Raw genomic sequence first — 13,441 nt, 5'->3', positions numbered from 1 at the left:
GGTCCTAGGCTGTTTTTGGTTGGTAGGCTGTTAATTACTGCCTCAATTTCAGAACTTATTATTGGTCTATTCAGGGATTTGACTTCTTCCTGGTTTAGTCTTGGGAGGGTGTATGTGTCCAGGAATTTATCCATTTCTTCTAGATTTTCTAGTTTATTTGCATAGAGGTGTTTATAGTATTCTCTGATGGTAGTTTGTATTTCTGTGGGATCAGTGGTGATATCTCCTTTTTCATTTTTTTATTGTGTCTATTTGATTCTTCGCACTTTTCTTCTTTATTAGTCTGGCTAGTGGTCTATTTTGTTAATTTTTTCAAAAAACCAGCTTCTGGATTCATTGACTTTTTGAAGGGTTTTTTTTTTTGTGTCTCTCCCTCCTTCAGTTCTGCTCTAATCTTACTTACTTCTTGTCTTCTGCTAGCTTTTGAATTTGTTTGCTCTTGCTTCTCTGTTTCTTTTAATTGTGATGTTAGGGTGTTGATTTAAGATCTTTCCCGCTTTCTCCTTTGGGCATTTAGTGCTATAAATTTCCCTCTAAACACTGCTGTAGCTGTGTCCCAAAGATTCTGGTAAGTTGTGTCTTTGTTCTCATTGGTTTCAAATAACTTCTTTATTTCTGCCTTAATTTCATTATTTCATTATTTATTTCTTCCTTAATTAACTTCTTTATTTCTGCCCAGTAGTCATTCAGGAGCAGGTTGTTCAGTTTCCATATAGTTGTGCGGTTTTTGAGAGAGTTTCTTAATCCTGAGTTCTAATTTGATTGCACTGTGGTCTGAGAGACTGTTATGATTTCCATTCTTTTGCATTTGCTGAGGAGTGTTTTACTTCCAATTATCGATTTTAGAATAAGTGTGATGTGGTGCTGAGAAGAGAATGTACATTATGTTGATTTTGCTTGGAGAGTTCTGTAGATGTCTATTAGGTCTGCTTGGTCCACAGTTGAGTTCAGGTCCTGAATATCCTTGTCAATTTCCTGTCTCGTTGATCTGTCTAATATTGACAGTGGGGTGTTAAAAGTCTCCCACTATTATTGTGTGGGAGTCTAAGTCTCTTTGTAGGCCTCTAAGAACTTGGCTTTATGAATCTGGGTGCTCTTGTATTGGGTGCATATATATTTAAGATAGTTAGCTCTTCTTGTTGCATTGATCCCTTTACCATTATGTAATGCCCTTCTTTGTCTCTTTTGATCTTTGTTGGTTTAAAGTCTGTTTTATCAGAGACTAGGATTGCAACCCCTGGTTTGTTTTTTTGGTTTTTTTTTTTGCTTTCCATTTGCTTGGTAAATCTTCCTCCATCCCTTTATTTTGAGCTTATGTGTGTCTTTGCACACACATAGGAGCTGGGTCTCCTGAATATAGCACACTGATGGGTCTTGACTCTTTATCCAGTTTGCCAGTCTGTGTCTTTTATTTGGGGCATTTAGCCCATTTACATTTAAGGTTAATACTGTTGTGTATTAATTTGATTCTGTCATCATGATGCTAGCTGGTTATTTTGCCCATTAGTTAATGCAGTTTCTTCATAGTGTCGATGGTCTTTACAATTTGGTATGTTTTTGCAGTGGTTGATACTGGTTTTTTCTTTCCATATTTAGTGCTTCCTTCAGGAGCTCTCGTAAGGCAGCCCTGGTGGTGACAAAATCTCTCAGCATTTGCTTGTCTGTAAAGGATTCTATTTCTCCTTTGCTTATGAAGCTTAGTTGGCTGGATATGAAATTCTGGGTTGAAAATTCTTTTCTTTAAGAGTGTTGAACCTCTCCTCTGGCTTGTAGGGTTTCTGCCAAGAGATCTGCTGTTAGTCTGATGGGCTTCCCTTTGTGGGTAACCCAACCTTTCTCTCTGGCTGCCCTTAACATTTTTTCCTTCATTTCAACCTTGGTGAATCTGATGATTATATGTCTTGGGGTTGCTCTTCTCGAGGAGTATCTTTGTGATGTTCTCTGTAATTCCTGAATTTGATTGTTGGCCTATCTTGCTAGGTTGGGGAAGTCCTCCTGGATAATATCCTGAAGAGTGTTTCCATCTTGGTTCCATTCTCCCCGTCACTTTCAAGTACACCAATCAAACATAGGTTTGGTCTTTTCACATAGTCCCATATTTCTTGGTGGCTTTGTTAGTTCCTTTTCATTCTTTTTTCTCTAATCTTGTCTTCAGGCTGCATTTCATTAAGTTGATCTTCAATCTCTGATATCCTGTCTTCTGCTTGATAGATTTGGCTATTGATACTTGTGTATGCTTCACGAAGTTCTCATGCTGTGTTTTTTAGCTTTATCAGGTCATGTATGTTCTCTAAACTGGTTATTCTAGTTAGCAATTCCTCTAACCTTTTTTCAAGTTTCTTAGGTTCGCATTGGGTTAGAACATGCTTCTTTAGCTCAGAGGAGTTTGTTATTACCCACCTTCTGAAGCCTACTTCTGTCAGTTCCTCAAACTCATTCTCCATCCAGTTTTGTTCCCTTGCTAGTGAGGAGTTGTGATCCTTTGGAGGAGAAGAGGCATTCTGGCTTCTGGAATTTTCAGCCTTTTTGGGCTGGTTTTTCCTCATCTTTGTGCATTTATCTACCTTTGGTCTTCGATGTTGGTGACCTTCGGATGGGGTTTCTGAGTGGATGTCCTTTTGTTGATGTTGATGCTATTCCTTTCTGTTTGCTAGTTTTCCTTCTAACAGTCAGGCCCCTCTTCTGCAGCTCTGCTGGAGTTTGCTGGAGGTCCAGTCTAGACCCTGTTTTTCTGGGTATCACCAGCAGAGGCTGCAGAACAGCAAAGATTGCTGCCTGTTCTTCCTCTGGAAGCTTTGTCCTAGAGGGGCACCTGCCAGATGCCAGCCAGAGCTCCCCTGTATGAGGTGTCTGTTGACCCCTGCTGGGAGGTCTCTCCCAGTCAGTAGGCACTGGGGTCAGGGACCCAATTGAGGAGGCCATCTGTCCCTTAGCAGAGCTGGAGTGCTGTGCTGGAGATCCGCTGCTCTCTTCAGAGCCAGTAGTAGGCAGGAACGTTTAAGTCTGCTGAAGCTGTGCCTATAGCTGCCCCTTCCCCCAGGTACTCTGTCCCAGGGAGATGGGAGTTTTATCTATAAGCCCATGACGGGGGCTGCTGCCTTTCTTTCAGACACCCTGCCCAGAGAGGAGGAATCTAGAGAGGCAGTCTGGCTACAGCAGTTTGTGGAGCTGAGGTGGGGTCTGCCCAGTTGGAACTTCCTGGAGGCTTTGTTTACACTGGGGGGGAAAACCACCTACTCACGCCTTGGTAATGGCAGACGCCCCTCCCCGCACCAAGCTCCAGCATCCCAGGTTGCCTTCAGACTGCTGTGCTGCCAGCGAGAATTTCAAGCCAGTGGATCTTAGTTTGCTGGGCTCCATGGGGGTGGGATTTGCTGGTCTAGACCACTTGGCTCCCTGGCTTCAGCCCCCTTTCCAGGGGAGTGAACAGTTCTGTCTCGCTGGTGTTCCAGGTGCCTCTGGAGTATGAAAATAAAACTCCTACAGCTAGCTCGGTGTCTGCCCAATTGGCCACCTAGTTTTGTGCTTGAAACCTAAAGCCCTGGTGGCGTAGGCATCCGAGGGAATCTACTGGTCTGCAGGTTGCAAAGACTGTGGGAAGAGTGTAGTATCTGGGCCTGAGTGCACCGTCCCTCATGGCTCAGTCCCTCACGGCTTCCCTTGGCTAGGGGAGAGAGTGCCCAAACCCCTTGTGCTTCCCAGGTGAGGTGATGCCCCACCCTGCTTCAGCTCACCCTCTATGGGCTGCACCCACTGTCTAACCAATGTCAAATGAGATAAGCCAGGTACTTCAGTTGGAAATGCAGAAATCACTGCCTTCTGCATTGATCTCGCTGGGAGCTGCAGACTGGAGCTGTTCCTATTCGGCCATCTTGCCAGCCCTCTGAATACTTTTTTTTTAAAGTGTGTAACTCAACAATGTGAGCCACTACTTTGGCATTGTCTGACTTAGTAGGTTTTTTAGAATTTTAAAGTGAAATATGGCAGTTAAATAATAGCATCTGCCCTTTCCACTTGCATAGAAGCTTCTGTTGGTCATTGTTGAAATGATGGAGGTATTTAGTTCCAGCACATTAATTTTAAAGTAATTTTTATAGTATATTATATATATATATATTTTTTATTTCTTTTGAGACAGGGTTTTGCTCTTGTTGCCCAGGCTGGAGTGGAATGGTGTGATATTGGCTCATTGCAACCTCTGCCTCCCAGGTTCAAATGATTCTCCTTCCTCAGCCTCCCAAGTAGTTGAGATTACAGGCATGTGCCACCATGCCTGGCTAATTTTGTATTTTTATTAGAGATGGGGTTTCTCCATGTTGGCCAGGCTGGTCTTGAACTTCCGGCCTCAGGTGATCCGCCCGTCTTGTCCTCCCAAAGTGCTGGGATTACAGGTGTGAGCCACCGCGCCTGGCTGATGATTTTTATACTTTAAGCAGAGGCAGTCTTACTAAAAGTAAAATATAGAAAACTTGCGTGTTATTATTGAATTATTATAATAAAATTTTAAAATACTTTCAGAAATTACTTCAGTGAAGCCCTTAAACTCGTAGGTTTAAGTTAACTTCTCTAAGGCATGAGTGTGAAGACAAATGCATGAAAACAAACTGTAAATCACAGATATGATTCTAGTACACAATTGGTGATGATGTTGAAGAAGGGTGTCAGACAACTCTGTTGTTTATATGGAACCAGATTTTCTGAACCTTGTTTACCAAATAAGATGCTATCGGTTGTAAACCATGCCCCCTGCCCACATTTTTCTTTTCATACCTTTGGAAATCTCTTACCCAGTGGTACATGAAATCAACTGTGATTTGTCATTGTAAGATACGTGCTGTTTTCAGACATGTGAACGTGTGGGCTGTGAAATAGGGAAGTATATATTTCCCAAAAGAGGGAAGAACTCTATATTTTCTATGCTAATTGTAAAATTGGTTTGAATGAACCAGGTATTTGAATAGATTAGAAAGAGATCAGCATCAATTTGTTTGTATTCTACCATTGTGCCATCAGTCTTGCCTTACTTTGTTGGACATGGGTGCAGAGTGAGGAGAAGGATAGTGGAAAATGCAAACAATTTATATGAACATAAGGAATGTGGCAACTATAAGGCATACATTTAAAAACAATGGTCATAATCAGAGTAATTTTGTATATTAGTGATAGCTGAAAAGCTCTAATAGTGAACTATTTCAGTAGAAGACCAATAGAACACACTGTGCTTTGCAGTGGAAGAAACAGTACCACTGTATAACAAAGTTTGGTTGTAGACACAAAACAAAGGCAAGGTTTACATGTATTCAAATAAACATTTTAAAAAAAATATATGTATGTCAAACATATACACACTGATTTGGAAATAGGCTGTATTTATTTAAAAATAATGATTTTCAAGTTAGTATCTCTGATTGGATGTTTAGATTGCTACCAAAATTTTGTTACTAGTGTTTCGATGAATATCTCTTTAGATAACTTAGTGAAAGTTCATGAGTTATTTCCTTAGGATAAATTCTAAAAATGGAATCTTAGGCTCTTATCTATGCCACCAAATATTCTTGAAAGTTTGTGCTACTGTGTACCTCCACCCATGTGGTAGGCAGAATTCTAAGGTGAACCCCAATGCCTGTTGTGTAACCCTCTCCTCTTCAGTGTGGGTGGGATCTGTAGCTTGCTTCTAACCAACAGATGGCAAATGTGATGGGATATTGTGTCAATTATTAATTTATATTCTTACTTCTCAGTGTACCCTTCAATGTATGCTCTATGATAACTGACAGACTTCCTTTAAGCATTTTCATTTAAGAATTTTGGCATTTTGTAAATAATTTTTGATTATTTTTTTCCTTTCATTTTTACTTATATGTTTTTTAGAAAACACAGAAGGCTGGGCATGGTGGCTCACACCTGTAATCCCAGCTCTTTGGGAGGCCGAGGTGGGAGGATCACTTGAGGTCAGGAGTTTGAGACCAGCCTGGCCAACATGGTGAAACCCCATCTTTACTAAAAATACAAAAATTAGCTGGGCGTGGTGGTGGATGCCTATAATCCCAGCTACTCCGGAGGCAGAGGTAGGAGAATCTCTGGACCCAGGTTGCAGTGAGGCGAGATCGCACCACTGCATTCCAGCCTGAATGACAGAGTAAGACGTGGTCTCCAAAAAGAAAAAAAAAAAAAAAAGAGAACAAACGTATTTTCAATTTATTGCAGGGTCCTTTTTGTTGGCGTCTTGTTTATATGTGTTTTCTTTCAAAGCAGACCTGTCCAGCTGAACTTTCTGTAAGATGAAAATGTTCTGTAATCTTTGCTGTGTACTACAGTGCCTCCTAGCCAAACATGGTTATTGAGTAGTGCTTGAATTGTGGCTAGTGCAGCTGAGGGAACTAGATTTTTAGTGTCATTTAATTTAAATTTTAGTAGCCACATGTGGCCATTGAATAGCACAGTTTTAATATATAATTGTGTGCCACTTAACAATGTTTTGGTCAACTTTGGACTGCATATATAATGGTGGTCCCATAAGGTTATAACAAAGTTGCCCTATACAGGTGTACCATTTTTTATCTTTTATACATAAATACTTACCAGTGTGTTACAGTTGCCTACGGTATTCAGTACAGAGTATAGTTACATGCTGTACAGGTTTGTAGCCTAGGAACAATAGGCTATATATTATATAGCCTAGTGTATAGTTGGCTGTACCATCTAGGTTTGTGTAAGAACATTAGGTGATGTTCGCACAATGACAGAATCACCCAACAATGCATTTTTTTCAGAAGACACTCCTATTGTTAAATGATGCATAACTGTATTTTTAAATTTAATTTGCTAGTATGTAGGATTTTTGTGCCTATATCATAGATTCTTTTTACATTTAAAGCAAAATAAAACTTACCTTGATGTATACCTGTATGATCTAGTTCCTGCCCACCTTGCTGCTAATTTTCTATGGTTTTCTTTTACAGTTACTGTTCACTAGTGTTTTTATTTCTTGTATTCCCACATATGATATTTTATATTTCATGTTAAGACATTTGCACTCTGGAACTGTGCTTAGCTTTTATGGCTGCCCCTTTCTAGTTCTTAGCTAAATCTCAACTCTTTTGTTAGCCTGATCTCTGATTTTTTTTCCAACAACATTTTATTTAGAAAAAATTTAAATATACAGAAAAGTTGAAAGAATTTTATTGTGAACACCCATGAAGGCCTAGAGTCTATATTTTCCTGTACCAGCTCCAACACATATTAATTCATCTCTTTCTCTATCCATCCATTAGTCTATTTTTTGGGGTGAATTTCAGAGTAAATTGTAGACTTCCATTTATTTTCAGTTTTATTTTTTACTGGGTTTATCCCTTTATTTTGTTGGAGAAGTTCTTTACATATCTTGGATATTGGTCTTTTGTCAGATATGTTTTTCTGATATATTCTCCCACTTTGTAATTTGCTGTTTTATTTTCTTAACAGAGGCTTTTTTTTTGCTTTTTCCCTTGGATGGCGTTTTGCTCTTGTTGCTCAGGCTGGAGTGCAATGGTGCGATCTTGACTCACTGCAACCTCAGCCTCCCGAGTTCAAGCGATTCTCCTGTCTCAGCCTCCCAAGTAGCTGAGATTACAGGCACGTGGCACCATGTCCAGCTAATTTTTTGTATTTTTAGTAGAGACGGGGTTTCACCATGTTGGTCAGTCAGGCTGGTCTCAAACTCCTGACCTCAGGTTATCCACCTGCCTCGGCCTCCCAAAGTGCTGGGATTACAGGCGTGAGGCACCATGCCCGGCCAATTTTCTTAACAGAGGCCTTTGATAGCAGAAGTTATTAATTCACTCATTTGATTTATGAATTATTTTTCTTTTATGGATAGTGCTTTCTTGTGTCTTGTGTAAGAAACCTTTGCTTGCCTAACCCGAGGTCAGAAATATGTTCTCCTATGTTTTATTCTGAGAGCCTGTGGCTTACCTTTTATGTTTGGGTGTATTATCCATCTCAAATTAATGTTTCTGTTAGTAGTGTGGAGTAGGAATTGAGATTCATATCACCCTCCCCACTAGTTATTCTAGCACCATTTGTTGAAGAGACTTCTTTTCCTGGACACCTTTGTCAAAAATTAAATCACTGTATTATAAATGTTGATGTATTTGTTGGTTGATCACCTGTTTTTAATTGCCATCCTATCAATGTTCACTCTTTTTATGTGATACAGACACACTTTCTGATAAAATAATGTGATAGATTTGCCACTATTGCAAATGCCTGGAACGACGGAATGGATGATAGAGGTTGGTCTGTAGTTGACAGTAGATGGAGAATGATTTTGTAATTGCCTGTTTTTATTATGTAAAATGAATCAGGGGATTTATACCTATTTTTCTATGACAGAGAATAGTTTATTTACACTGTAGTGGATTGTTCTGTGAAAGCCTGAATGAACTCAGTCCTAAAATAACTTTTAGGATATTTTTAAGGAGGAAAGTCTTTGAAAAACATAGTTAGCAAGTTTTAACATTTTTATGCGTCACCTTTGTTAATATGTCATTTTTAGAAAATTATCAATGTCATTAAAATGTTCAAATGTATTATATTGGTGTTGGACATATATTTTCTTTTAAATTTTGTTTTCTATGTATCTGTGTAACTTTAGCATTGTGCTATCATCTTGAGGGGAAATCCAGGTGTATGTTTGAATCCCTTCCCAAATGTCTCTCTCTAATTCCCTGAGCCCACTAAAATCTCTACTTGTTTCCTTTTCCCTTAGCAGTGGCCTTTTGCCTAGGGAAAAAAAACGGATTTTCTCAGTTTTGCCATATGTTTAGAATTGGGAAATGCCCCTAGAGAAAAACTGGCTGTATAAATTCAGTTAACTTTTTGGCCCTTCCCCTGACTGCACAGCACTTAACAGAATGTTTTAAAATTTGAAGTTTATCAGCTTTTCCCTTTTGTTTTCAACTTATTTATTTTTCTTAGTTCTAATTTTGTTGTTGTTGTTGTTGTTTGGTGACTAGGGAATGTAGTTGGTATAATTTCTAGGAATTTGCTGTTTTTTTTTTTTAGTGGACTAATATATCATCAGTTATTATAAACATTTCTGTGAATGTTTTTATGTTCTACTTTTGTCATAGGTAATAGAGGAATATTAAAATGTTTCAGTGCTATTACATTTTGTCTTTTTTCTAATATATTAAAATTTTAGCACATAAACATTTATTACTCATTTCTTCATTATGAATTTTATTATCGAAATCAGTTGACACCATTTTTTCTTTCAGTTTGCTTAGGCATATTTTATACAGAAATATTAATTTCTTTTATTTTGCTTTTGTTTACTTTGAATTTTGCTTAATCGTATTTTGCTTAGAAATATTTATAGGTTTGCATAATATTTAGTTTTCCTTAAAAATTTTGCTTAACATGTGCTTCTATATATTTATCTTTTATACTTTCCTTTTCTTTGTTCTTTTTTGTATTATTGGATAGTTCCTCAAAATGCCCTATATTTCACACATCTGATTTTTAGCATAGCATATTTTTCAGAAATTTGAGAATGTAAAACATATGCTTTCTAAAATTTAATTAGCACATTTTTTTCTTTAGTGTTTCTAAGCAGACTTTTGCTTGGGGATGTATAACACACACTGAAATATACACAAATCATAAGTTTGCAACTTCAGAATTTATTTATTTATTTTTTTTGCATGTGAAGGTCTGGTTGTTCTATCACCATTTGTTGAAAAGACTATTTTCATTTCATTGCTTTTGCTCTTTTGTCAAAGATCACTTGACTGTATTTATGTGGATCTATTTCTGGGTTCTATTCTGTTCCACTGATCCATTTGTCTGTTCTTTTGCCGATATTATACTGTCTTGATTACTGTAGCTGTATAGTAAATTTTGAGTCTGGTAGTGTCAGTTGTTGCTCTTATTCTTCTCCTTCAATATTGTGCTGGCTATTTTAGATCGTTTGCCTCTCCATACAACCTTTAAAATCATCTTGACAATATTTAGAATATAACTTTCTGGGATTTTGGTTGGGATTGTGTTGAATCTGTAGATCAAATTGGGAAGACTGACATCTTGACAATATTGAGTCTTCCTATCCATGAACATGTACTGTCTCTCCATTTATTTAGTTCTTCTTTGGTTTCTTTTGTTGGAATTCTGTAGTTTTTCTAATACAGATTTTTATATGTAGTTATGTTATCCCTAAGTATTTCATTTTTAGAGGGTGCTAATGTAAGTGTTATTGTATTTTAAATTTTGAATTTCACCTGGTATATAGGAAAGTGATTGATATTTTTTCTATATACCATTGCTGGTATATAGGAAAGTGATTGAGTTTTGTATATTTGTGTCCTGAAACCTGGCTATAATTGCTTATTAGTTCCAGGAGTTTTTGTTTATTCTTTTCATATTTTCTGCATAGGCAATCATACCATTTGTGAAAAAAGACAATTTTATTTCTTCCTTCCCAAAATTTATACCTTTTACTTGTCTTTATTAGCTAGAACTTCAGTATGATTCTGAAAGGAGTGCTGACAGAGAATATCTTTGTCTTGTTCTGACATTAATGAGAAAATATTAGATTGTTTTTTGATTCTCCCTCTCATATTAGCCAAACATGGAGGGCTGGGTAACTGACCAATGTTTTAAAATTTTGCTTTCTTTATTTAATAGTGTGGAACTGCTAGCCTCAGATAAGTCATCCATCATCATCATCATCATCATATCATCATCATCAGTAATATATTGTTAAAATTAGACTTTTTCACTGGATAATTGGTAGGAGTCTATAGGTTTTCTTGTGATAAGCTCAGTCCTCAGAAAGCACCACTCGTGTGGCATTTCAGGGCTTAAATTCTTAATACTCTTTGCTTGGTTTTCCAAGTCTAAAACACCATTCCACATATGATTCTGTACAATCCCATATCTAGTCATATTGCAGTGCTGAGAATTGTAGTTCTAGAGAGGCATTTGTGGAGATAGGGTTTTGAGAATGTTCGTGAAATGTTTCTATCAAGTCCTAGCTAGTAGGTGAAATAATTTTTGAAAGGTAAAATAAAGATTTGCAGCTGTAGCAGGTAGATAGAAATGCCCCTTTCATTGTTGGGTGGGAGACATATATTGTAAGAGAGTGATCTATTAGAAAATATGTTTGATGTGGAGTACTTTTAAATAATGATTTCGCAGCTGTCTGTTGGTAGAGATTAATGAGGTAGAGTGGAAGAGAATGTCAGTAGAGTTGAAAATATTTAGGATCTTGGACACTAGGATGCTGAGTAGATTGTCCACATGTATGGTAGCATACATGAAGAAGACAAGGATGATTCAAGTACTAAAGTCCTTGTTGGTAGTTTGATGAATTACATGGAAAAGTTAGGGTTAAGATTAGAGTAGCTGGTGGTTATGATGCCAAAGGATTAGGACTCTTTACTCAAAAGTAATGTAGTGTCTTGGAAATAACATTAAATTTCTAGGAGAATGCAGATCCTACTGTGTGGGTGGTTGTTTTGTGGCACATGTGTTTATTAGCCGCATGAGCTCTTTCAGCACCCCTTTCAGAATTTGCCCTTTTTCATTCTTTTTTTCTTGGGGCTGTTTAATTCATGAGCCCCGCCTTACCTTTCCTGTTACTGTATCTGTGAGTGTAACAGACTATTTCTACTTGAAACCTTCCTCTTAATGACCTTCTCTTTTCTATTGTTCAGTTAGGTGCTAAGACATCATTTCAGGAAAAATGACTTTATCTTTTATCTACCAAAAAATTTTTTTAAATTTTATATAATTTTGGGGAATACTTAAATTATGAAGTTATTAAGTTACGAAGAATACTATTCTTGACATTAAATAATTTTTTCTAGGTCTCATAGATGTTATAATAACTGTATATTTCAAAATCAAATTTTCTAATAATTTGCTGTTTATTAAATTATGAACTGAAAGAAAGTAGGTTGAAGATATTAAAGGACTAGTATTATTATCTTTATTGAAACTGTGATGTGGATATAATTTTACCTATCAGCAAACAAATATGTTTAACAGAAGTCTTTTTATTTATTTTTAACAGAAGTCTTTTTATTTATTATGACATAAATGTGTGGTCACATAAATGGTTTTGGCTAACTAAATATAGCTCTGTATAGAAAAAACACAATGATTAAATTTTGCAAAGTCATTTATTGCTGATTTTAAGAGAAGTTAATTTTATTAAAACTGTTCTCAGTATGTATCACAAATTTATTTTTCTCTTGTTGATTATGGCTTTTGCAGCACAATTACAAAACATTTTAAACTGGGTTTATCATACTCGTAATGAATTGGTAGTTAATTTCATAGCCTTATTTTATCAGTAACTGCATTCATCTTTAGCCTGACTTGATTTGGTTCCCGATGGACGAAATAAACTTTTTTCTTTTTTTCTTTGAGTTGGAGTTTCACTCTGGTTGCCCAGGCTGGAGTGCAATGGCAGGATCTCGGCTCACTGCAACCTCTGCCTCCCGGGTTCAAGTGGTACATTACAGGCATGTACCACTATGCCTGGCTAATTTTTGTATTTTTAGTAGAGACGGGGTTTCACCATGTTGGCCAGGCTGGTCTTGAACTCCTGACCTCGGGTGATCCACCCGCTTCAGCCTCCCAAAGTGCTGGGATTATAGGCGTGAGCCACCGTGCCCAGCCCAAAATAAACTTAAATTATGCTCCTGGTTAACCCAATGTCTTGAGCTTATGTTTCTAATATGCTGACTTTCAAAAAATGATAGTATATTTGGCTGTATTTTTAGGTGTTTAAGAATACTCAGGAACAATTGCACATGATGCTCAACCTGATGGAAATTACAGATGGATAAAAGAAAATAAACTGTTAGATGTTGACTCATCTTACGTCTGTATAGAAGAATGATTTTAAAATGATGTCAATAGACTTGGATGGTGAAGGCATGGGTTAGGTTAGTTATCATTTAGGTTCAGAGGTTGGCAAAGTACCTGAAGGAATAGGGTTAAGGTTGCTGATTAGTTTGAGGAGACGTGATATAGTTCAGAGTGGTTTATTAATATTCTGATAGTTGAAGAATATGTGTGTGTGTGTGTACACGTATGTGTTGTGTGTGTATTTAGTGTATTTATATCTATACCTCCCCCCACTTTTTTTTTCATTTATTTTTTATTTATTTTTTTGTGCAGACAGGATCTGGCTTTGTTGCCCAGGCTGGTCTTAAATTCCTGGCTTCAAGCAATCCTCACACCACGGCCTCCCAAAGCGTTTGGATTACAGGTGTAAGCCACTGTGCCTGGCGCACATTTTGGGTGGGATGACCAGAAAAATCAAGCTGTAAAAGATCCAAAAAATGTACCTTTTAAATTCCATCTGTCTGATATGTCTGAAGTGAGATAACTGTACCTACTTAGTCCAGATATATGGTATGAAGAGGTTCTGAATACCTTGCATATTCTT

The 13,441-nt window shown here is 37.3% G+C and overlaps 1 protein-coding gene across 3 annotated transcripts in view; it reads left to right on the top strand.

Moving 5' to 3' along the window:
- RNGTT (RNA guanylyltransferase and 5'-phosphatase) overlaps window positions 1-13,441 on the top strand; it is a 358,579-nt gene that overhangs the window by 136,150 nt on the left and 208,988 nt on the right. Inside the window, exon 12 of one of the 3 annotated variants that reach the window (XM_063666408.1) lies at window positions 13,171-13,263. The exons of the other annotated variants lie outside the window; for them this stretch is intronic. Coding sequence (XP_063522478.1) covers window positions 13,171-13,263 — 93 coding nt within the window. The remainder of the gene's footprint in view (window positions 1-13,170; window positions 13,264-13,441) is intronic. 3 annotated transcript variants of the gene reach the window in all.

This window comes from Pongo pygmaeus, chromosome 5 (genome assembly GCF_028885625.2).
Source record: "Pongo pygmaeus isolate AG05252 chromosome 5, NHGRI_mPonPyg2-v2.0_pri, whole genome shotgun sequence".
In the NCBI taxonomy this organism is placed as follows: Eukaryota; Metazoa; Chordata; class Mammalia; order Primates; family Hominidae; genus Pongo; species Pongo pygmaeus.
This window is presented reverse-complemented; position numbering and strand designations above follow the sequence as displayed.